At 46.3% G+C, this 21,932-nt stretch overlaps 1 protein-coding gene across 1 annotated transcript in view; it reads right to left on the bottom strand.

The window, feature by feature from the left end:
* lamc3 (laminin, gamma 3) overlaps window positions 1-14,778 on the bottom strand; it is a 37,378-nt gene extending 22,600 nt beyond the window's left edge. The window contains exons 1-5 of the mRNA XM_061292921.1: window positions 14,203-14,778; window positions 10,720-11,024; window positions 3,176-3,306; window positions 2,045-2,229; window positions 180-368 (exon numbers count right to left, since the gene is read on the bottom strand). Coding sequence (XP_061148905.1) covers window positions 180-368; window positions 2,045-2,229; window positions 3,176-3,306; window positions 10,720-11,024; window positions 14,203-14,575 — 1,183 coding nt within the window. The 5' untranslated portion in view covers window positions 14,576-14,778. The remainder of the gene's footprint in view (window positions 1-179; window positions 369-2,044; window positions 2,230-3,175; window positions 3,307-10,719; window positions 11,025-14,202) is intronic.
* Between the last annotated feature and the right edge of the window lie 7,154 nt (window positions 14,779-21,932).

The following is a 21,932-nucleotide window of genomic DNA, read 5'->3' as shown; positions in this document are numbered from 1 at the left end:
CCATCCTCCGCCTTCTGCCGGTGAAACATAAAAAAAAAATCGATTCAATAAAGCCTGAGTTAGGGTTTCAAATGAGTGTTTTGGAACAGCATTGGAATGAGCTATTCATGTCACAGTTAGCCTTCCATACAGTTAGCGGAAAGCTAGCTAGCGCACCATTGCTAGATTTTTGGATTCACCGTTGGCGTTGCAGTTGCAGGGCAGGCAAGGTTGCTCAGGCGACGCCCGGTAGTGGTTCTCCCGGCAGCGCTCGCAGTGAGCGCCGTCCGTGTTGTCCCGGCACTCCAAACAGCGCCCCCCGCTGCCCGTGCTGCGGTACTGCTCCACGTCAAAGACGCAGCGCTCCGAGCGCCCGCTGCACTTGCACCCTGAAGGTCAAAGAAATGAAAATCCCAAATGAGAGGAGTCGTGGGATCGGATGATCGTTTCCAAGCCGGCTGCTAATCTCATTTCACACGGGCCTAATGAGGAGCCGCTCGGCCGTCGGGGGGAGGAAGTTGAGATAGCGTAATTTGTGTTGATACAAGAGCAAATTAGTCATCTGATAAGGCGGCATCGTAGCGCCGAGCTGCAAATCCCTCTCCGGTTTTTGCCCGGCCACCCTGAGGGGGGATTTAGGTGAAATTGCCCGTTTTATTATGAGTACGGCTGGTTCTGGTGCGCTACTATTAGCCATATGTCGAAGCTCAGTGCGGATAAGCCAGCTACAAAGCGGCTTGGAAAGAAAAAGTTGATTTGTGGGCCACAATTAATTGAATTGTTTTCATGGAGACATTTTTAAATGAGGTTTTTCATTTTCAAGTTGAGGTTTTGAAGTTACGGCTTTTGGGCTGTTTCAAGGGGCAACTTTTGGAGTAGTCAACGGTTTCTCTCGAAGCAAGCAGCACAAATGGGATGCATGCATGCAGGTGGGGAGGAATATAGTATTTCCAGCAGCGGCCGCGTTGTCATTGCTCTTTAAGCGGCCGCGCGCTAACGTCTCCTCGGAGGCTCTTAGCGCAGCACATCAGAGTCCCATTGGCCGCTTCTGAGCACTTTTTAATTTGCATAACGCGACCCCGCGGAAAGTTGGTGTTGCCCCAGTATGGCTCCTCTGGGCTCGGTCTGCTGGGCATTAGCCCGGTTGAGAAAGTGACGCTCATATTTTGCGGCCCCTCGAAAAAGGGAATATGCCCATTAATGGTATGCAAACAATTGATTCACTCAACTGCAGATGGAAAAGTATATATGATGCAAAGTCTTTATGTTTATTTATATTTATTTATTTACATTTATTTTTCTCATTCATTAGTTGGAAGTATGTAAATTGCTAGCATGCTAACTAACTAGCACGTTTCTGCATTTGATGGCCACCATTTCATTTTGATAGTATTAAATGTTGCGTAATTACAAGATATGACTCATGAGTTTGTTCTTATTTATGCTACCGGGGATTAGCAGAAAGTAAAGCAAGTGCACGATGGTGCCTAACGCGCCATTACAAAGACCGAAGCGACACGATTTTTACACAAAGGCCCGACTTCACATTGTGTTTCTTCCCCGTGATGTAGACAAGCGCCGATTAAGTCGCCATATTATTGAAAGCGTCCGCGGCTCGGAATTAAGAGGAGGAGTAATTAAAAACAAGCCCGCCGCAAAATCGACTTCAATGTAGGCTCTGTGTTTTTATTTCCCCCAAAGCGAGCCAATTCCCAGTCCTCCCCGACAGCCCTCCGTCAAAGCGTGATGAGCCAAGACTGATAAACATTCCCATTCTCAAACACTGATGATGCTTCTGGCAAACAGATGTGCAAAGCCACGTCAAATGTACGCAGCCGCACAAAAAACACACATGCCGCTTGCTTCAAAGGTACAGCGCGTTCCAGAATTTCCGCATATTTATAGCATGTACCACAGCAGCCTTTATTTCCTTTCTTTTGAATTCACGTCATCCTGTAAGCTGGTCGCTTTTAGAAATCACGACTCAAAAGTTCAACGAAAGCAAATACGTGACTAAACTAATGAAGGAGTTCATATTCGGGTGTTTGGCGGCAACGTCACTTACGCAAGCACTCATTGGCCGACTCCCCCGTGGCCCTCGCCCAGGGCCTGTCCCGGTAGAAGGGTTGACACATCTGGCAGTCGTCTCCGGCCGTGTGATGCTGGCAGGCGCAGACCAGACGTCCGTCTTGGTCATCGCTCGTAGGTTCGGCCCACGCGCACTCGCTGGCGTGGCCGTTGCACTTGCATCTGAGGACGACACGTGCGCGTGTTAACGACTTTGAATGTCAATCAATCAATACAAATTGACCAAATGAGTCGCCTCTCACTTAGCGAATAAATCAGGCAAGCTATCAAAATACCAGCTAATTAGCCAACCGGCAACGTGACCCATAAAAGCTCCCCAAAACACCAGCACGTGTCAAATTAGGATCGCGTTGAGCCTTTTGCACGCGAGGAGGTGTCAGCCGAGTCCTCCCGGCGCCGTCCGCCATTTCGTGGCAGCGTCAGCAGGTTCTGTCAAGCCACTGCGACCGCTCTCGTCAATGACTGATGCCCGAGCGTCATATCGCTCGCTATACTGAAGCCGGCCCCAGGCTTGGCTTATTGGTGCTGTCAATCACACAACAGTGCGGGAATAAATTTCAAAGTGCCGGCAATACGCATCAAATGTCAACAGAAAGGCCGTTTTGCTTGTAATTCTTGTAATGTCCGGGCAACGCGCGTGCTTTGATTAAAATGTCACGGGCCCGGGCACTCTGCGTTTCCGAGGGTGTCGTGAAAGCGCCATGTGTCTCCTGACTAACACGTTGTCATGCGGGTCTCCTCCCTCAGGTGTCGAGACGGTGCCGGGCGATCTGTCACGGTCGCTCCGCTGAGCCTGAGCAGCCGTGACAGGTGTCAGATCAATTTGAGACTCCGGCTGAAGGCTTCGTCGCAAATATTTAACAGCTCTACCTGCGCCGGCCGGGCCAGCTATTTCCTCAGCGAGAGTGGTAAACAACTGCGAGTCTTGCTACGTACTGAACTTTGCTGAACCCAGAAAACAGCGGCGGCTAGCTTGAACGGGGAATCAAATGTGGAGGCGAAACACGACATTCTTATTGGAACCTTTTTGGCTTTCATGAGTTAGCTAACTATTTAACTCTGTTGCTAGCCAAATCAGCAGCATGATAAAAAGGTGCGAGTCTTTTACCTGCCGCCCACGGAGAAATCCGAGACGGCGTAGAAGTACGACCGCAACACTTTGGCGTCCTTGAAGACCTCGTCGCCAAAAGTGTTGAGCCTGTCCAACGAGATGAGCAAGTCGGTCGCTGTCACCCATTCCTGCAAAACAAAGAAAAATCGATCGAAAACAAGTTTGGGGGTCTGCCATGTGACCCCTATTAAAAATCTCACTCAGAATCATCTTAAAAAGACAACGGGGATTAGTCACTGGAAGTTGGGCGCCACTCTTCTACTTTTGTAAGGACGACACAAAGTCTACAAGCTCGTGCTGCCCTCTTTGATATGATTTGTAGCTCCTCTGTTTTTTTGAGTCCGCCGCAAAGGTAAAGACGGGATGGAGCGAGAAGAAAGCGCAGGCGGGATGACAAACACGGGAAGCGTAAACAAGAAGAAGACAGAAGTGTGGCGAGGTAAAAGAAAGGGGAGCGCTTGATGCCAGGAACAGTCAAAGAAAACGGGTATATTGAAGCGGATAGCCCCGGAGAAAGTTTGATTTCTGGCTGCTTTGTGACTTTGGGAGTCTTTGAAAAGTGCCACCGGGAGCGGAGCAGTCGCGTCTTTGTTGTACTCGACCAATTAAGAGCGCTTAGACAATCAATGGCCACCTACTGCATTTCGCCTAAAGGCACCTTTTCACGTCAAAGCCCATGCTAATTAGCCAGTTGTCACCTCGTATCCAAACGTGACCTTTAAACAAGTTCTCCTGTCGCTAAACAACCACCGAACTGTGTTTTCGACAAATATCTAAAATGGCTGCCATCGTCTGTCAGTCAAACAGCGAAGGCTCGTTTACGTTCTATGTATGTCGGTAGGAGCTTAGGTTAGCTCAGGGTGTTAGCGGAGAGTTTTAGGTGTCTTACTGGTACAATAAAAAATGAATGCTTCGGAAACCTTAACACTGTCTGGAAAGGACGCTAGGTTTGTAGGTCCATCGTGGCTACGTTGGTCAGGAGCTAGCTAGCTCGGCAGTTAGCTAGGCACTCAGCTCGGCGGTTAGATGGATAGATCATGTCAGAGGTTAAAATGACATTTATCTACAAGATAAAAAAAAGTGCCAGCGACGGTGTCAGTGGCATTAGGCGTGCGGCGTCCTCTGCGTCGGCCTCACGGGAACTCATGCATATTTCATTGGGCTTAAAAACCTGCAAATGCATCCTGCCTGTTTTATTAGCATTTTAATCCCTCCGCGCCACCGCCACTTGTGCCTCGGGCCTGAAGAGACTTTCCCATACGCAGCCACTTCACACACACTTCACTCGCCAGCTGTAAAGACACACACGCGCACGGCCGCGAGCACGCGCTGCGTAAAGGTCAAAACAAATTACAATCCCAAAAAGATACACTTGGGGAATATGCGTCTGCATACGGAGTATATCAAATTAGGATTTATTAGATGATGTCGCTGCAATGGACTGACCTTGTAACAAATCATATTTACGCATTTTTAAAGCACGTCAGTAGAGCACCATAAAGTCATTTTGCCTCAAAATGGCACTTAGGATAAAAAGCATCACTATGAAGCCACATTTAATGGTTGGCCTCTTACTGAGCGGTTTTGCTCTTAGTACATTAGTCGGTCGCTCACAGCCGTACGCCGCATACTGATCAAGATTTGTTTGGAAATCAGATCGATGGATCAATATTATCCCCAGGCCAAAATTCGATATTGGGATTTGTTTGTCCACCTTCCCACTTTCTGTCCTCGCCCTCTGTAAAGCGGCCCGGAATGACAATGAAGCGAAGGAGGGGAGTTCCATCTTGGCGCGGCCGAGTTCAGCAATTAAATTAAAAAGTGATTAACTTTGGGAATGGAGGGCAAGACTCCGGGTTTGGCCGAGACGAGATGACACCCGTTCCCGGAGGTTAGAACAACAGCGCAGACGTGTACGATAACCTCGGAATCTTTGCGGCGGCTAATTGAATCACGAAGGTTTTGTTTGCGAAAAGCACCGGGCGACGTCAGCGCCTCCCCCGTACTGTACGGCCGAGCGGAATGTGAAAGTTAATTAAGCTTTTGCTGTGATTTGCACAAATAAAAAGTAATGGTGCTGACTGGGATGCTAATTAACCTAAAGGAACTCTCCTTTCTGTGGAAGAAGTGCTATTTAGAGGCCAGTCTGCTGGCTTTTCTTTTCACAATTAGCACCGTTCCCTCGAGCTTGACTAATAGCGCTTCTCCGCCATCACGCTCAGTGGCTACCAGATGAATGACCCTGTTATGTTTTTTTGTTTGCATGGAGGATCCATTTTATATCAATAACCATGCGTCCGATCAGTCAACAACATTAATTTAATTGTTTAAATGGAGCTGCTGGTGGTTATTAGTGAGCTAGCTCGCGGTCAGGAATATGAATTGCATCAAATTTCAATACAAACTATATCAAAACGACCCATGGGGGTGAGTTAAAGTTACAAAGAAATGGGTTACCGGGTTATCAGGATTGCCGTGGTGGGTGTTACTATTCAGCGGTGTTCCCCACGGAACCCGTCCAAAACCAATCTTCATCTTAATCTGCTTCGTGAAAATAATGAACCCAATCCTGGGTAAAGTGACCCAATCTGCTCTCGCCAGTAGGTTAAGAAAACAACTCAGCATTTCTTTTTTTATTTGTGTGCACAGAGGGAAAATGGAGTGCTGAGTGTTAAAGCCTCCTCGGTCCTGCCTTCCCGTTATTCCCTTCTGGCTCCGTTACGCTTCGAATACATAATCCAGCCAATTCACAAACCAACTTGCACCCTCGGAAACACAGCGAGAATTCACAGCTTTAATAGGCCATGTGAAAGGGCTGATAATACCTCCCTCAAGTCATTAGCGCCTCCCAAAGACTTCCTCTTGATTGGATTTGACCACAAGTTTAACATTTCAGACTCGACTGGCTCTTTGTTTCTCTTTGGCTCTTGCAACTGTCACGACAAGAAGCCAATGGAAGTTGATGTGTAAACAGAGAAAAAGCAATTCTTCAGGTTCCATCTCAAAGAGGCTTCAAGTGGCTCTGAGTGCAGAGATAAGGCTTGGCAGGAGAAATCAAGAGGCCACATACAAAGGTGGATGGAGTGAGAGGCCATTTCAGAGAAGAGCACTTCATTTGCTGGCTCCGAACATCCCCCAGGGCAGACAGTGGCACATTTACACCAGATGTTGCCCCTCCGGCGGGACCTTTGACCTACGGGAACCTCGTCACAGAGTTGCGCTCCCAGGTGGTTTCAATCCAGAGTCTCTTTGAAACATGCTACCAGGTCGGAGGTCGTCCAGCCTCTTCCAATTCCAGCCATTTGTTTTCCGGAGTGCCCGTTGTCATGATGCTAGCAGGGAGCTGGAGTTGACTTACTTTGGAATGCTCCGAGAAGCATTCGCATTCCCAACGATGGATGGTTTAAAGGTATCGGTGGCCGGATGTGCCACACTAAAGCAAATAAATAGAGAAATAATTCATATAAAGATTCAATATAAATAAGATTAAATGAATAAAAATAAGATTAATTAGATGACATAAATGAATAAATAAATAGGTTCTGGGTTCTTAATAAGGAAAAACCAGACTGGCATTGTATAAAAGCATCATGAGATGTCGTCCGTTCCGGTCGACTGGTCAAGCGGCAATCCGTTTTCACTATGGAAAATAAAGGTTGTTTCGGGCCAAATTCCAAACGGCGCCACTTCAGTGCGATTAACTGAAAAGTGCCTTTCGCCAATCGTGTCGTCCCGGCGTGCGGTGTTCTAATTTAACGACCCATAAAACATAACGGCGGGACATTGACGCTAAATGCCAAGCGGGGTCGGCCTAAATGACCGATGGCCTCGTCTCTTCCCACGGGTGACATTTGTTTTGCTTTCCCTTAAAGCCGCTAAATGTTTCCTCCGATGGAAAAAGAGCAAATACTCGTTGGACTTTGCACTATGGAGAGGAAACATCTGCAGTCACCAACTCGGTTTGTTTCTTTGCAGAAAGCCACGTATGAATAATTTAAATGGGTGATATTATGGAAATTTTACCCTTTTATGTCTTCTATACAAATACAGTGCACCCTCGCTTATGTTCTCTTTGCTAATGGACTTTCTTGTGCTTCTGTCGTCTGCTCTGTGTGTGACTGACTGTAAAATATAATATATAAATAAATACAGAATCCTATTTGATATGGTGGTCCTATATCGCACATTTCCACCTGTTGCAGGTCTATTTGGAAGGTATCCCCCTGCGATAAACTCTGATTTGATTATAATTGCTTTTCGATGATGTCCAGCAGGGACATTTTATTGTATAGCTGAGAAAGAAACTTGTGTTCCATTGTCGGTAGTAAATCGTACTTATGGAGTCTAATCCTCCGTCTCATATGCATAATCCACCTTTGCTGTTCAAAATGAAAACATAGCCTGGAATCAGTCGAAGCAGCGCTGGCAATATTCTCATAAAAATTCCAAAGGTTTTTTGTTTTCTTAGCTTGCTGGTTTTATCATGCAGTTGTGGTCTTGTGTGAATCCAAGCGCATTTATTTTTGGAGGAAAACATGCGACGCCGCATTTAATTTGACGATTCTCTTTGTACCAAAGATTGTTTGCGGTTTTGCATGGAGGATGCGCTCTTTTGCTCATGACAACACCTGTCCAAAGGAAGGGAAAGAAAAACAGTCGAGGGGCCATTTAATGGGGACCTTGTGTGGAAAAGAAACTTTTTAATTGCTAGTATACAAAGACTTGGGTCTCTGGAGTGTCTCTGTATTGGTGTTTTGTAATATTAGCATTTGCTACTGTTAGCATTAAGCTGGCATTTTGTGAGCCCGAAATGAAAAGCTTTGGTTGAACATGTCAACGAGTAAATGTCGGTCATCAAAGACATGTTAGGGAGACGTTTTAAAATCACAAGAGACATTTTCACACCTACGTCAAAGTGCCGATAGCTCCCGGGTCATCGAAGGTAAACAAACCCTTCCGTCGCATTGACTAAGCGGAGTCGCTGAGAAAACACGGCCCATGGCTTGAATGATAATTAGGACTTTATAGTAGTTTATTTGAGGCTACTCGCGGGAGGAAAACTACCACTGAGGGAGACGGTAATTTACATTTCAACAGGTAATTTAATAGACGTGTGGATATTCAGAAATAGTTATCATGATCATGAGGGACCGATTGATTAAATGACTTTTGTGTTGCTCGAATTTAAGGCAAAGACGTGCTGCTTTCACACGCTGCTGTGGCGGAGATGTTAGCGAGCCGGCTAACTGGTATGTTTTGGCTACATTGCTAGAAGGTTTTACTGACCTGTGGAAAAACATTCTTTCCCATTCCCCATGCTAATACGGAAGAGATGTTAGCTAGCCGATATGTTTTAGCTACATTTCTACAAAATACTGTTCCCCAATCCCCATGCTAGCGGTTCTGGGGTGGTGCTAAAGTGGCTTCTATGCTAATACGCAGAGTAGCTTGTCTTCTCCGTAGAGCTCTTTACAACTCCCACTCAATTTAGCCTTCTCACTATCAGGTTCCACATGATTAATTTATCTGACAGTTCAACCTCAAGCCCAACATGATTTTGTCAGTGCTCTGCCGCTACTGTTTACAAACATTATGAAAAGGTCTTAATGTCTCCCTGCAACTGAGTCATTATTTGAATCCAGTAGGAGATGGGATCAGAGGCGAGGGAGGGTCCTCTTATCTCGCTGTAAAAGCCGGGCAGCGTCGCTGGGAGATTTGCCACTCAATCTGTGTGCGGGTACCATTTATTGATCTGGCGCGGCTTTATAATCTCCGGTTCGACGCTTGCGTACGAAAATACAGCCAGACGCACCATTAATGGGCTGGTTTTAATGTAAGTAAACCTTCTGCGCTGATCTCCTGCCCACCCAAAGGGCCCTAGTCAATTATGCTGTGTTCACAATGGATATGAAAACATTAAAAGGCTGGCGCGTTAATTAGAGATGGCGGTATTCTCAGCACTTAACGCCGTGCGATGGTGACAGCTTTCCCCGCACGCGACAAGAAAGGAAGTGTAATTTTATCGCGGGGCCAACCGAGGCTGCTAGCGTGTTTGGAGTATGTACGATCCTGTGAGATTACCACGACTCTGTCGGAGCCTTATCTTGAAAAGCTCTTCAGTCAGGCCGCCGGTTTCTCAAGACACCGCTGTACGGTACGACTTTTGAACCTTACTGTTGACTATTTCTCTTTGATTGGCCTGCGACCGATCAATGTTAGACCCCGGCTCTCTCCCAAGGTCAGCTTCGCCTCATCCGTGACCCCAAGTACGTTAGATAATGGAGGGAAGGGTAATTAATTTTCCTGGACTGAAATATCCATGGAGGGCTGCGCTAGGTTATCGATCCAAGAGTTGCTCCGTCTCCCCTCCTCCATTGATTACCCAGTCAGCTGCATCCTGAAGACGACCACTGAGATGTTGACCCAAGGACTAAGGACCCCAATCAAAAGCGCCGGCTAATCATTGCGAGTTGCTGTGAAAGCTGTTCGACCAAGCCTGAAAGCCCAAGACAAACAAACGATCCCAAGACCTCTCGGAGCGAGACCCCGGGCCTCTGTCGATGTTGAGCCACCGTACGATGTTTTCACGACAACGACCGAGGAGAAAACTGGGGAAAGCTTTATCTCAATATAGATTTTGGACAACAGGTGAGCTAGTGGATACCACGTTTCGCCTGACAGTGTGAGTTTTTTGGGTCGACCCAGCGTGGAGTTTGCATGTGATCTCCGGACGTGCAAATCCACTTCTCTGGGCAGATGCGACACGTCCACGCCACTCGGCACTTGACAGCCGCCGAACGTCGTCGCCTCTGGATAATCCAATCGTGTACTCCGTCTCTATTTTTTCCTCTCAGAGGGCACCCAGGGGACCTTACGCGATGAGAGAAAACTATTTCTTCTTCTTTATGCTTGGTGCAGCTTAAGGCTGAGGAGATGACGGGGCCGAGACCGCCTCTCCATCTTTTCCCAGCGTAGAAGGGGATCAGGCTGCCGTTTTGTGCTCCGCGGGGGTCCGAGAGCCCGCCTTAAAAAGCCGCAGCGTTGAGATTTAAAGGGCGGATGCTCGAGAAGGGCGTAGTGGTGTTGCGCTCTGTCCAAAAGCTTATTTTCGTGAGGAGGTTAACGGCATTAAAGATTCTCCCAACTGCCACTCGACGGAAGAGAAGAATTTTGAAGTGCCAACTGTCTTCTTTGACCCTGAAGTATCCCTAAGACATTATTGAGAAGTCAATGGGTAAAACCCCTCCTGAATGTGTTTTATTTTGAAAATGTAAGGAAGTTGGATTCTTTTTTTCTTCACATGGCCATTTTTAGTCTAAGTTTCACACCTGGAAATTTCTGGGCTCAGTCAAATGTGTGACTTTAGCACATGTAGTGTTAAAGAGGATGTTTCTTTTTTCAAGAACGGATGTGACAACATCGTTTCCATGTGACTGGAAGGCTGAAAATTAAGATTCTTCACCGGAAACTCTCAAAGTTGTTGGAATAAAGCTTTTAGGTGCTGCAGAAAGTTCAAGAGCCAACGAAATAACAAAACTGACCTGCAATACGAGACTCTGGTCAAAGTTGTAGGCGCCGGGTCGTCCCTCCAGGGTGGAGAAGGCCACGTTCCCGCCGGTGAGCGGGGCGATGTCGCTGAACTCGTCCGTGCACATGGCCGTCCTCTCGTCGTCGCCCAGCCGCAGGAAACCGTTGGCGGCCTTCCCGTAGGTCTCCCTGCACGAGGCGCTGTAGAACTGATAGGGCAGCCAGGGTCCGCCCGCCTCGGTGCGCTTGTAGATGGCGAAGCTCTCCGGCCGGCTGGTGTAGAATTTCAGGCGGACGTAGGTTATCTCGAAGGCCTTCCCTGCGGACGGAACGCACTCAGCTGAAGTGAAACAACCACACACGTAGATTTCCGGCAAATGTCCGAAAGGTCTAGAAAACACGGCAAGTCCGTTCCTTGTATCGCAGATACTAAAAGTCCATTGTGCTCGTAAAAGCGGGACTATCTCCGGTTGATTCCATTTCATGTCGGTATTGTTTACAAGGGAACGAAAAGGGCCGACTTTTACAGTCAGCGTGAAAGCGGCGACTGTTGATTTAAGATGCCATCCACTTGTGGGCTCTTGAAACGAAATGAGAACACCGGAGAGCGTTTCTTTTGTCCTTTCTCGTTGCCCAACACTCTTCAGACTAGTCAGGTGGCGCTAATGAAAGACGTACGACGCTTGTAATCGAGCTGCCGGCTGTGTACGGATTGTCCTCGCACTCGCATGGACGGGGAAATTTGTCCGACATTATTAGACACAAGGTCTCCCCGAACGTAGGGGTGGGGTGGGGGGCTCCCCTCCCAGGTATCGCAAGCGTTCTTGTTTTCCCAGCCGTCCGTAATGGTTTCTTTCCTCTCCAAGCCGAAAGATCGTTAAACTTTCATTTAGTCTCTGCGTGAGGTGACCGCAGCCCTGCCGCCAGCGAGGCACAACTCATCACAGAGGAAAGGCAAAGTTGCATCTGCGTAATTTCGCACATTCCATGTTTAATGATTCGTGATTTCGATGAGCGGTGAGGGGGGCACATTTCGGTGGGGGGATTTCATTACAGCTCACACGGTGTTGCTGTAGCTACAGCTGCTAATATGGGAACACGCCGAGACGATGGATGGTTACCGATGAAGAAGGGAGGTGATGGAAAAAAATTGCAACTGCTGTTGAAAACAAATGACTATTGACCTGAGCTACCGCAAGCAGTTCGATCATTAAATCGTTCAAAACTTGACATTTATTTCGTTTTTTTTCCAGGTGGCTAGTCGAAGGATTGCAACTTTACATTTACGGCTATCAAAACAAAGAAAGTTCGGATATCATAAAAAGATCATCTTGCGTTCCTTTCCAGATTTTGACACGTAGGAAGGATTTTTCATCCGTCAAATTGAAGACATTCCATTTGACGTATCCGTGGACACCCCCGCTAAGAGTTTTAAATTAATCCGAAGACCGCGTCGCTTCGTACACATGACCCGAGCGACCTCGCAAATCCACAGTCTGATCTCAATTAAAGTCCGCGCCGGCCCATCGAGAAATAATCCCAGAAAGATAATCGACTGGGCCCTTTCGGGCTTGTCGGGAAAATCCACCGGAGCGGCTCCTGTAAAGTCGATCTATCTGGAAGCTATTAAAGGGCAGTGTGGGAACATTTTGACCTCGCGGACATTCTCGTCCAGACTAAACTGGAAGAGAATATTGACGATGGTGCTTTTGCACGACTTTTCAAACAAGTCATTGTTGTTTTTAGATGTGAGTCAGGATGTTGGTGTTCGTTGACTGCGCCCAACGAGAACCAGCTGCAGACTTCAAGGATGCGAGTGTTTCTCTTAGTGGGAAAAAAAAAGATCACCCTGATTCTTAAGCAGCGTTTTTTTCTTTCTAAGACCCCCCACCGCTTCGTCCTCCCTGCTCGGATTTTGTTTGCCTCCAGACTCCCACTGCCATGTTTGTCATCCTAGCTCTCCTCCGCTTGAGCGTGTTTAGACTGGAGAAGCAAAAGACAACAAACGTGTCCAGATCCCGCCCCGTCAACATCCAGATGGGTGACATGCTTTTCAAACCTTTGAAACAAGCACAGTTCAGTTCTTAGAGCGACCCATCTTTTTTTACACAAGTATCCCTTTTCTTTCTTTTCTCACAACCTTGGTTGTGTCTCTCGGCCTTGAAGGCCAGACGGGTTTGCGGGGCAGCGCATCCATCACAAATATTCTTCGGCGACCGGCCGCTACTTTTCGGGACAGGCGGCGCTCTTAAATGATCGAAACAGAGCCTCAAAAAATAGAAAGCCGCCGCAGGAAAAAAATATCCACTTCCTGCCATCTCGACACACGATACGACAAGTCGTTGACATTTCTCAATCCGCTTGGATCACGTGTTTTGACAGCAATTTAAAAGATTCAAGGAAAATCCTATTTTACATGTTGGCCCGCTTTGATTTCTGTCAACTCTCATCGGGTTGACAGTTGGAACTTAGTGCACTTTGTTCCTTGATCACAGACCCGAAATGCATTAATATTGCAAGGGAGCCATGTTCCAGCCTTGGCGGAGGTCTCCGCACCAAGGATCCAAGCTGACAGAAAAATAAAATTTGTCATGTCAAAAGAAACTCCATGTCCTCCTTATTGACTTGAAATCCTCCCTACAAAACTCTCCGATGAGCCCTCGAGGGGGTGGCAGGCGCTTCACGCTCACCAATTCCGACTCGGAGCCGTGTCCAAGTGTTTTTACGCAGACGGGGCTGAGCCACGGCCCGCGCTGTTCGACATTAAGCACGCCCGTGCCAGTGGACAGACGAGACGAGGGAAGACGCGTCCCCGAGCCAAAATGTCAGCGAAGCTAAAGCGGTAAAGCTAACGCGCTTTTCCGCCGTGAAATCCCATCACCGGAACCACTAGCAACCATCTGCATTCAATTATGTTGTTAGTGTTATTATCTTCATTTCCAGCGCGAGCATTTTGGTTCTATTCGTGGAGATGGCAAAACATAAGACGTTTTTTTTTTTTTGAAAGCCGGCTAAATTGAATAAGCGCACAAAAAGAGAACGTTGTCAAAGTTGAGCGACGGGAACTTTGTAAAAGTTCAAGTGCACTCCTTGAACCAGGAAATCAGTCGCAGATGCATTTGTCAGTTATGGCAAGGGAAATAAAAACAAAAGGACAATCATGTCGAAGCAGCGAAAAATCATCGTCGGAGAATACCAATCGGGTCGCCGCAAAAACTCAACTTGAAAGCATATTTTGGTAAATGGGGGCGTTAGAAAGATTAAGGAGACTAATCCACCAGTTTTCAGCCATCTCAGGGGGCTGACATTTTACCCAGAGTCGCCCCCTGCTGTTGACTGAAATGGACGTCAAAGTACCAAAATATTCCCAATACGAGCCCGAAGGCGTCAATTCCAGACTGGCAAGGCTTGATAAACGTTAGCATCGTACAAAGAGACCTAACGTGCATTGTCGCTGCTGTTTTGGTTAGCAATGAGGTTCAACATTTCGTCCTTACCCAGATGGAGGGTGAGGTTGATGGAATTTGGGTGCTGGACACCATAGTACATGGACTGACTCTGCCACCACGTGGGTTCGTCGTTCCGGTGGAAGTCGGTCAGCAGGGCGGCGCTGTGGCTGAAATCCGGAACCGAAGCGTCGCAGCGGTGGCACGAGCGCGCCGCCGAGCCCATCTGCATGCAGTAGTCCTCGGGCGTGATGCCGCACTGGTTGGACACCACCACGCTGCGATTGAAGGCCACGTTCTCAAACTTGGGCAGGCAGCGGCTAGGGGCGTCCGTCCCGTCGTCGTAGCAGGAGTCCATGGAAGCCCCGGCCGGAGGCTGGAGGAGGGCCAGGAGATGAAACCACACGGCGAGACGAGCATCCATTTCGACACGACGCCTTCAATCGCCCGCCTTTCCACATCGACACTTCACACACGCAAAAATGGCTCACACTCCACCACTTTGATGGGAGAAATGAAAATACACAAAGAGCAGCCCCGCAGCCAAACTCATACCAGCCGGCCTCAACATATGTTCTCCCTCTGTGAAGGTCCATGCAGGAGGAGGGTCCAGGGACGGGACGGGGGGGGGGCTCGTCAGTGGGCGGCATTGGGGCGACCATGTCAGACCAGGAGCATTCCTCCATCTGCTGGTGGAACACAAGAAGCTTCAAAGGCATGATTCTCGTTTTTTTTTTAATCTGAACGTTCAGGCCGCACGGTTGGCGAGTAGTTAGCGCAATCATCTCACTGCTCTGAGGTCGGTGGGGTTAGAATCCTTGCTCCGGCCTTCTGGTGTGAGTGTTTGCGTAAATTGGCCAAGCTAGTGGCTGACAGGTGGTTTCGATTTAATTAAAAAAAAAAGTGGGTAGGTGGGCGGGATTATTTTATTTTATTTTCCATTCGAGATCCAGCTCTGTGTTTAACCTTTTCATGATGTTATGTTTTGTTGATGGAAGCATTTAAATGATTCACGCTGAACATTTCCATCTTCATAAGGAACTCAGTCGCCCAATACAAATTAGTGAAGGGAAAACACACAGAGGCAAAAAAACATTTAAATATGCATAAGCCTAAAGCTCTGCAAGGGCTCACAGAGATCAATTGTGTTTGAATTGTGCACAGATCTGTTGAAAAATATATAAATAAAGAAAGAACCGAATAACACAATCACATCGGGCAAACAAAGACGGCCAGGGCGGACGGATGCGGCGGGAAGGTGTACGTTTATGATACCGAGGGGGATTTACGGTAAAGTTTCGCACATGCCGCCGCGCCGTTGTCCTGATTTATTGAAGCTGTCTGCACTCAGGCTGGCGCTTTGCGAAAAGAAGGAGCCGCATCAGTTCGCTGTCAATTCCTCCCTCGCTCTCCACGGCTTTTTAACTGTGGCTCGCCGCAACCCCGATACAAACAGACCTTTATTGCGTGTATTGAATACGTAGCGTACGTTTATTGCCGTGCCGCCTGCGGAGATGCAGATGGGCCGGCGAAATCGCATTTATTATGGTATGGAAATGTCCAAAATAGAGTTCAATGAGTTCATATTTGTGTAACATGCTAGCACGCGTGTTTGCTAATTTGTCCAAAAATCCCAATTCAGTTTGTTGTGTTACGAAGGCCACTATGGAGTTTCTTTGCGCGGACATGCTAGTCGCTTGATGTTGATGCTTGATGATCCTCCGCCCTTTAAGGACCTTTAAGTGACAATTGTTTTTTTCGTTTGGTGTCAGATTTTCTTCATGTACAATCTCCGGTTAAAAACAAAGGTTGAGAGAAGAGTAGGCAAGATGAAAGTAGTTTCTTGATCCATATGCACTTGGTTTGGCGCCGGCACTTGGCAGACATTATCCGGGTTCCTCTCGAAGCTCTTCTTTCAACCGAGCGTGACATCATTAGCAGGCACGGCGGCGCTCAACAACACTCCGGCCTACGCGCTCTTCCACGTAGGTGTTTTATGAGTAGCGCCATCGAGTTCGTAACCAACGCTAATGGATGAATGGTCATTCACTTTGTGTTGTTATTTTTTTGGGGGGGGGGGGGCGGGGGGAGGACGCCACTAATGGATGCCTCGCACACAATACAGCTAGCAGTGCGCAGAGTGCAAAGAGAAGAAACGTCGGTCATACTCTACCAAGTAATCAAAATTCTGGGCTCGAGTGTTTGTTCTGGTTTCATACATAAAACAGGGCTTGCTGTTTTTTTTCCCAGAGTTTTAACACAGAAATACTTTTAAGCCGTCTCATCGAGATGCGCACTCCTGTCGAGCGAAGAAGTGGGCTGCTGGTTTCGGAATATCCGAACCAGGAAGTCGAACAAGAATTTGGGAGTGCGAAAAAGTCCAAATGAATCCGTTGGCATAGGCACTAACCAGTTAGTATAGCAACTTGTTGTGCCATCTTGAAAGCATCCGTTAGGCGAGCAGAAATCGGAATAGACCAAATAGCTCCATCTTCCCATTGAAAGAAAAAGGTTAGGAGTTACTTGACTTTGCAGCAACTCAAACTTTTAATCTCTTCCAGCATATTTCAGACAGCTTTATCATCCAAATGCTGGAAACTATGAAGAAAAAGTCTTTAATACTCTCAAGTTTGGTGCAAGGTGAGGCATTCTTGAATAATTTAGGTTAAAGATGTGGAAATCTTTATTGTGTACGTTATTACATTTCTGTCAGCGGGCATGAAATTTGCATCACTCCTGTTATATTGATATTTTTAATACAACACGCTCAACGCTGCTAACGTACATCTTATTTCTGCCTCTATTGGAGACAACCACTTCATTGCATTTCAACCCTACTAACGTGTTGTCTCTGCTGTGTGACATTTGCATATTTCAGATCACAAACACCTACAATGTCGCATATTTGCATTATACAGTATTTGACTTTTCAAGACACTTGATGTCAGATTCAGTATTTTATCTCACGGTACAAATTGGGCCAAGAGGGAGAGGGAAAAGTCCATAACCATGACACTGAGTGGAGTGCAATTAGCGTATCAAAAACCACATTGAAAGAGACTATTCCGAATGCTTCGTGCTGGTTTTGCCCAACGTCCCACTCTGCAAACCGCCCCCATCCTGCTTTTCATCTACTTGGGTTTTAGAACGAGTAGACTGTAGGTTTGAGAAAGACACATTCAGCAATCACTCAGCATATTAATAATATTCCCCCCACTGTCTCCATTTAAATGCAACGCACGGGCTGGCTTCAAGCGAGACTTGCATGTAAATGTATTACAAATGTAATGTTGCACTTGAAGGGGGGGGAGAACAGGAAAATAAAAAATTACGCCCGCCACGATTTGGACGTTTGGCTCATGAAAAGGTGTCAAGGCTGTTGTTTTCCAAGCATTTATAATAAACAGTCGCCCCCGTAACGTCGCACTCCAAGCCCGTGATACAGTTAATTAAGATAGGAGAGCGCAAAATCATTGGAAATAGATGCCAGGAGCATTTCTCAAACAATTACGCAGCCGGGCTCTCGGTATAAACAATACCTCCAGGGCTGTCCTTTCATTTCTTAGGAAAAAATAAAAAAAAGTTTGTTGTCAAGGACCTCCGTGAGTCAAGAGGGGAAAAAAATTTACAAACAAGAAAAAAAAAAAAGCCGCCTTGGAGGTGTTTCAGTCATTAGCAACAATAATAGGATCATGTTAACGTGTCCCCCCCAACGCAAAACAAATACACGCTTATTCAGTTTCACTATTTTACTTTTAATTAGATTTGCAAAGAAGTTTTGCAATCAACCTTCTGAACGTTGAAATTGGATTTTGAACGCCGGGCCGAGCGCCCAGTCGGTTTCCTGCCTAAAATGCCATATTTTAGATCGTGTTAAAATAAAAAATCAACATATTTTCGTTATTTACTCACCAACCTCGGTCACGCAGCCATCGCAGATGACGTCACAGATGCGACGCTCCTTCCTTGATGAGCTCCCCCCCTTCACCTGTCATCTTTATTGTTCAACGAAGGTAATCTTTAAGTCCACAAAAATAAGGATATAATAGTGTTTAATACAGAAAACGAACACAAAATATGTCTATTTGGTAGGTCCCGTCGACATACAATCGAAGATTGTGTTACATTGCGAACCACCTTAAATTGAAACGTAGTGACGCGAGCCTCGTCGTTTGTTCACCATCGTTTATTTGACCATCTTTTTACATTTAAATTTGTTCTTACAGGTTTTTGTGGTACAAATGTCATGTATTCACAAGTATACTATGCTAGAAGACTGATATTATTCGTGTTTTTTTAGGAAGCTGGATGTTGTATGTTTTAACACGGTTGTACGGCTGATAGTGTATTTCTAGAAATTGTACAAAATGTCAGTTTTTTTTTTTAAACTCATCAATATTTCATTCTTCGGCAGTGTCTTGCTCAACGACTCAACTAAAAGTGCTACAATAGGTGATTCAATATCAAAGTAAGAGATTTTCCAATACATACTTGTTGAAATCATATTACCGTTTTTTTCCATGTATAATGCGCCCCCATGTATAATACGCACCCTAGAAATGGCATGTTGATGCTGGAAAAAAGCCTGTACCCATGTATCATATACGGATTTAAAAAAAAAAAAAAGAAAAAACATTTTTTTGTGTGTACCCATGTATAATGCGCACCCCAGATTTTAGGACAATAAATTAGTTAAATTTTGCGCATTATACATGGAAAAACACGGTAATAATTGCTGAACCAACTTTTCTTTTTTCTTTTGTAGCTTCGACACTCCAACCAAATCAACTTGGCTCCAGCACTCGGCAATCATCAGCAATCGCTCTGCGAATCCCCTCGACAAAAACTGTTCAGCATGCCCCAACAGTTAAAAACATACTTTTCCTTTCCATCAGGTGAGTACAATGACAGACTACGTCGTGTGCCTATGTAACATTGAATAGACTGGGTGGTTATTTGCATTTAGTGTCAGTGAAGACGACTTGGAATTCCCTCAGCGGCGCTACCGAGTGGCGATTATCTACAGGCATAACAGAAGCGCTCGTGTCGCCAACACCTTCTGTGACAGATAAACGTGATCCCTTCTCGCCTTTAAAAAGGACACCTTGTCCCCGTTCAGGCCCACCATTAATCATAGGATGTTCACTTTTTTTCCCCCCCCCCTTGCTCATCTCTCACGTCATCCTTCATATTCCATAGTGGCTCACTTGTAAATATTCCGTTTGAATTGCGTGGAATCTTATTTAATGACATCCCACCTGGGTTTTACCGTTAAACTAAACACACCACCTAAAGAATGACACTTGTTTAAATACAAGACAGACGTAGAAACATTGCCAATGCTAATGCTGGCAATGTAAAATACCATAATAGAAAATTAATATTGAATTCTGGTAGCATTAAATTCAAATGCATACACCGTCGGAGCACATGTAGACAATAATATTCATAATAACTATCTGTTAAAAATATGTGTTACGAGAGCACCATTGCAACTTTCTTCTTCTACTCTTCTTTTCTTGGTATGTGTGTATCACCATCCAAGTACATCACTATACCGCCCCCAAGAGGCCAAGGCAAAAGGTTGGAGCAGCCAATATTTATCAGGGCCGATTGTTTCTGCAGAAATTCTTTTTTTTTCTGTAAGGAATTGGGAAAGCTCACCAAATTTTGCACGCGCATTGGACCATGTAAAAAATGTGATATGAGTACTGAAACAGGTCCTTAGCAGATCTGCGAAAACTGCGAGGCAATAGTCCAAAACCTCACCAAATGTCTTTTGGAGCCATATGTAAAACCTAACAGCAAGTCTGCCATTTTGACTTTACTATGGAATTTGGCCCCAATTATTGAGTTTATATTTTAACAAACCTAGAATTTTTGTAAATTTAATGTGTTTTATCCAAAGAGATTTAAGATGTCAAGTAATCCAGAGCTTTTTATTTGGTTCACACACTGTTGCCGTGGCGACGTGCTTTTTTGCGAAGAAACTAAACATGGGCAGATGCTAAAGAGTGCTCCGATTTTGCGCAAGTACTTCAACCACGTCATAACACTTGTTATAACTACATTTCGTGTGTGTGTGTGTGTTATTCCCCCCCTTTAATTACAGCAAATGATTGCGGTGAATGGGTCGAGGTTGTCATCATCCTAACAAGCAAGCATGCTCTAAGTGACACTAAGCCGGCAAAGCACGGGGGATTAAATCCGCAAATAAAAGCACTGACATGACCAGAATGTTCTTGGCCATAAATCTAAGTCCTAATAATGTTTTGAGAGTGGGTCGTATGGGATTATCACTGCCAGGAATTAGCGCCGTCCCTTTCCCATGCACTCTCTGTTGCGTTCGAATGACATTTATAGTGCAATTTGTCAGGCGGCGTTATTGCCCTCTCCAAAGACTTGGATCAGACTAAGATCACTCTGTGAGGCCACTTTATCCCCCATCTATTGTGTCTGACGTTTTGTTCTATAGAACTCGTGTGAAACTACAGTCGATAGCAAAAGTCTACACACCCCGTTTGAATGCCAGGTTTTTCTGATATCGCCGGAAAAATGGGCACGCAAACATTTTGTCCTTGGTTCGGTATACCTGCGAGATATCAGCCTGCTAATGATTTCCTGTCATCATTATTGCAAACACAGCACGGGCTGAGGATACAGCGGGTCATCAAAGTCAATTCACAACATGAATCGCCTCATCACTTGACCTGATTAAGCATCATATGGGGGGAAAAAAAAAAGGTGAGCAGGAAGTTGTTTTTCGATTCATTTCTGTTACCGACCCCGGGGAACAATCACCAAGTGTGGCGGCTACTGCGTACTAGCCACACTTGGTCAATGCTGGGCAGTACGAGTACCTCATTACTGTTCTGGTTTTGAAGGTATTTACCCTGGACCGGTGGTTGAGGCCCACCAACGTACAAGACCCGAGGATGCAGGTCAGTCTTGGATTAGATCTCATGTCGTTATGTTCTGTAGAAATACTACAAGGCTGTGATGCATTGATACCAAGTCCTGCACCGCCCCGCGGACGGGGAAGACTAGCTAATAAGTCAGAAGGCCGCATCGCTAATGATTCCAACCTCATCGGCGTCAGACTCGAGTACGCACTCCGATTCAAAGTTTCCGACCGCCCGTTGATGGAGCGGGGGCCGATGTCACGCCGTTCCGAGCTCCGCTTTGAAACGTCAGTAATTTAAAGGTTACGCATCAGAAAATCCGGACGCGGACATCTCGGTAGCTCGTTTTTACCACGCCGCTAATGGTATCTATCGTGGAAGCGATCGGAGGCGGTCGGCTACGTGTCGCGCGAGGAGGGGATAAGGTCGAGCTTACAAAGACGTGCATAGGTTTAAGGCAAAGTCCTCATCTCCTGTTGAGGGCCATTGATCGTGGAATTGGGGGGGGGGGGGGGTGATGGCAAGCAGTTGTTGTGTCCAAAAGGCATTGAGTCACATTCATTAGGCTGTGAAGGGGAGCAGACGCACGCTCGAGCACTTCTTTAACATAAATCGATACACCTGCTCCACCGCCTCTACCGGTGCGGAGAAAACAGGCCGGGAATAATTTTAGGTCTCAATTCCAAACACGGGCTGGAAGCCAGTTACAGGTCGCTCGCTCGGAACGGCCCGAGTGCCTTTTTCTTCCCGACGTAATACAAGTCAATGATGTGTAAAACAAACTCACGTCACTTCTGAGTCGAAAAGTGGGGGAAGTATGCGAAACCATCTTTTTGTACGATTTGTATTTGCCTGTGACTTTCTTTTTTGGGGGAGTGT

The sequence above is a fragment of the Syngnathus typhle genome, linkage group LG12 (assembly GCF_033458585.1).
Source record: "Syngnathus typhle isolate RoL2023-S1 ecotype Sweden linkage group LG12, RoL_Styp_1.0, whole genome shotgun sequence".
In the NCBI taxonomy this organism is placed as follows: domain Eukaryota; kingdom Metazoa; phylum Chordata; class Actinopteri; order Syngnathiformes; family Syngnathidae; genus Syngnathus; species Syngnathus typhle.
Note: the sequence above shows the minus strand (reverse complement) of the source record. Positions and strands in the feature narration are given on the sequence as shown.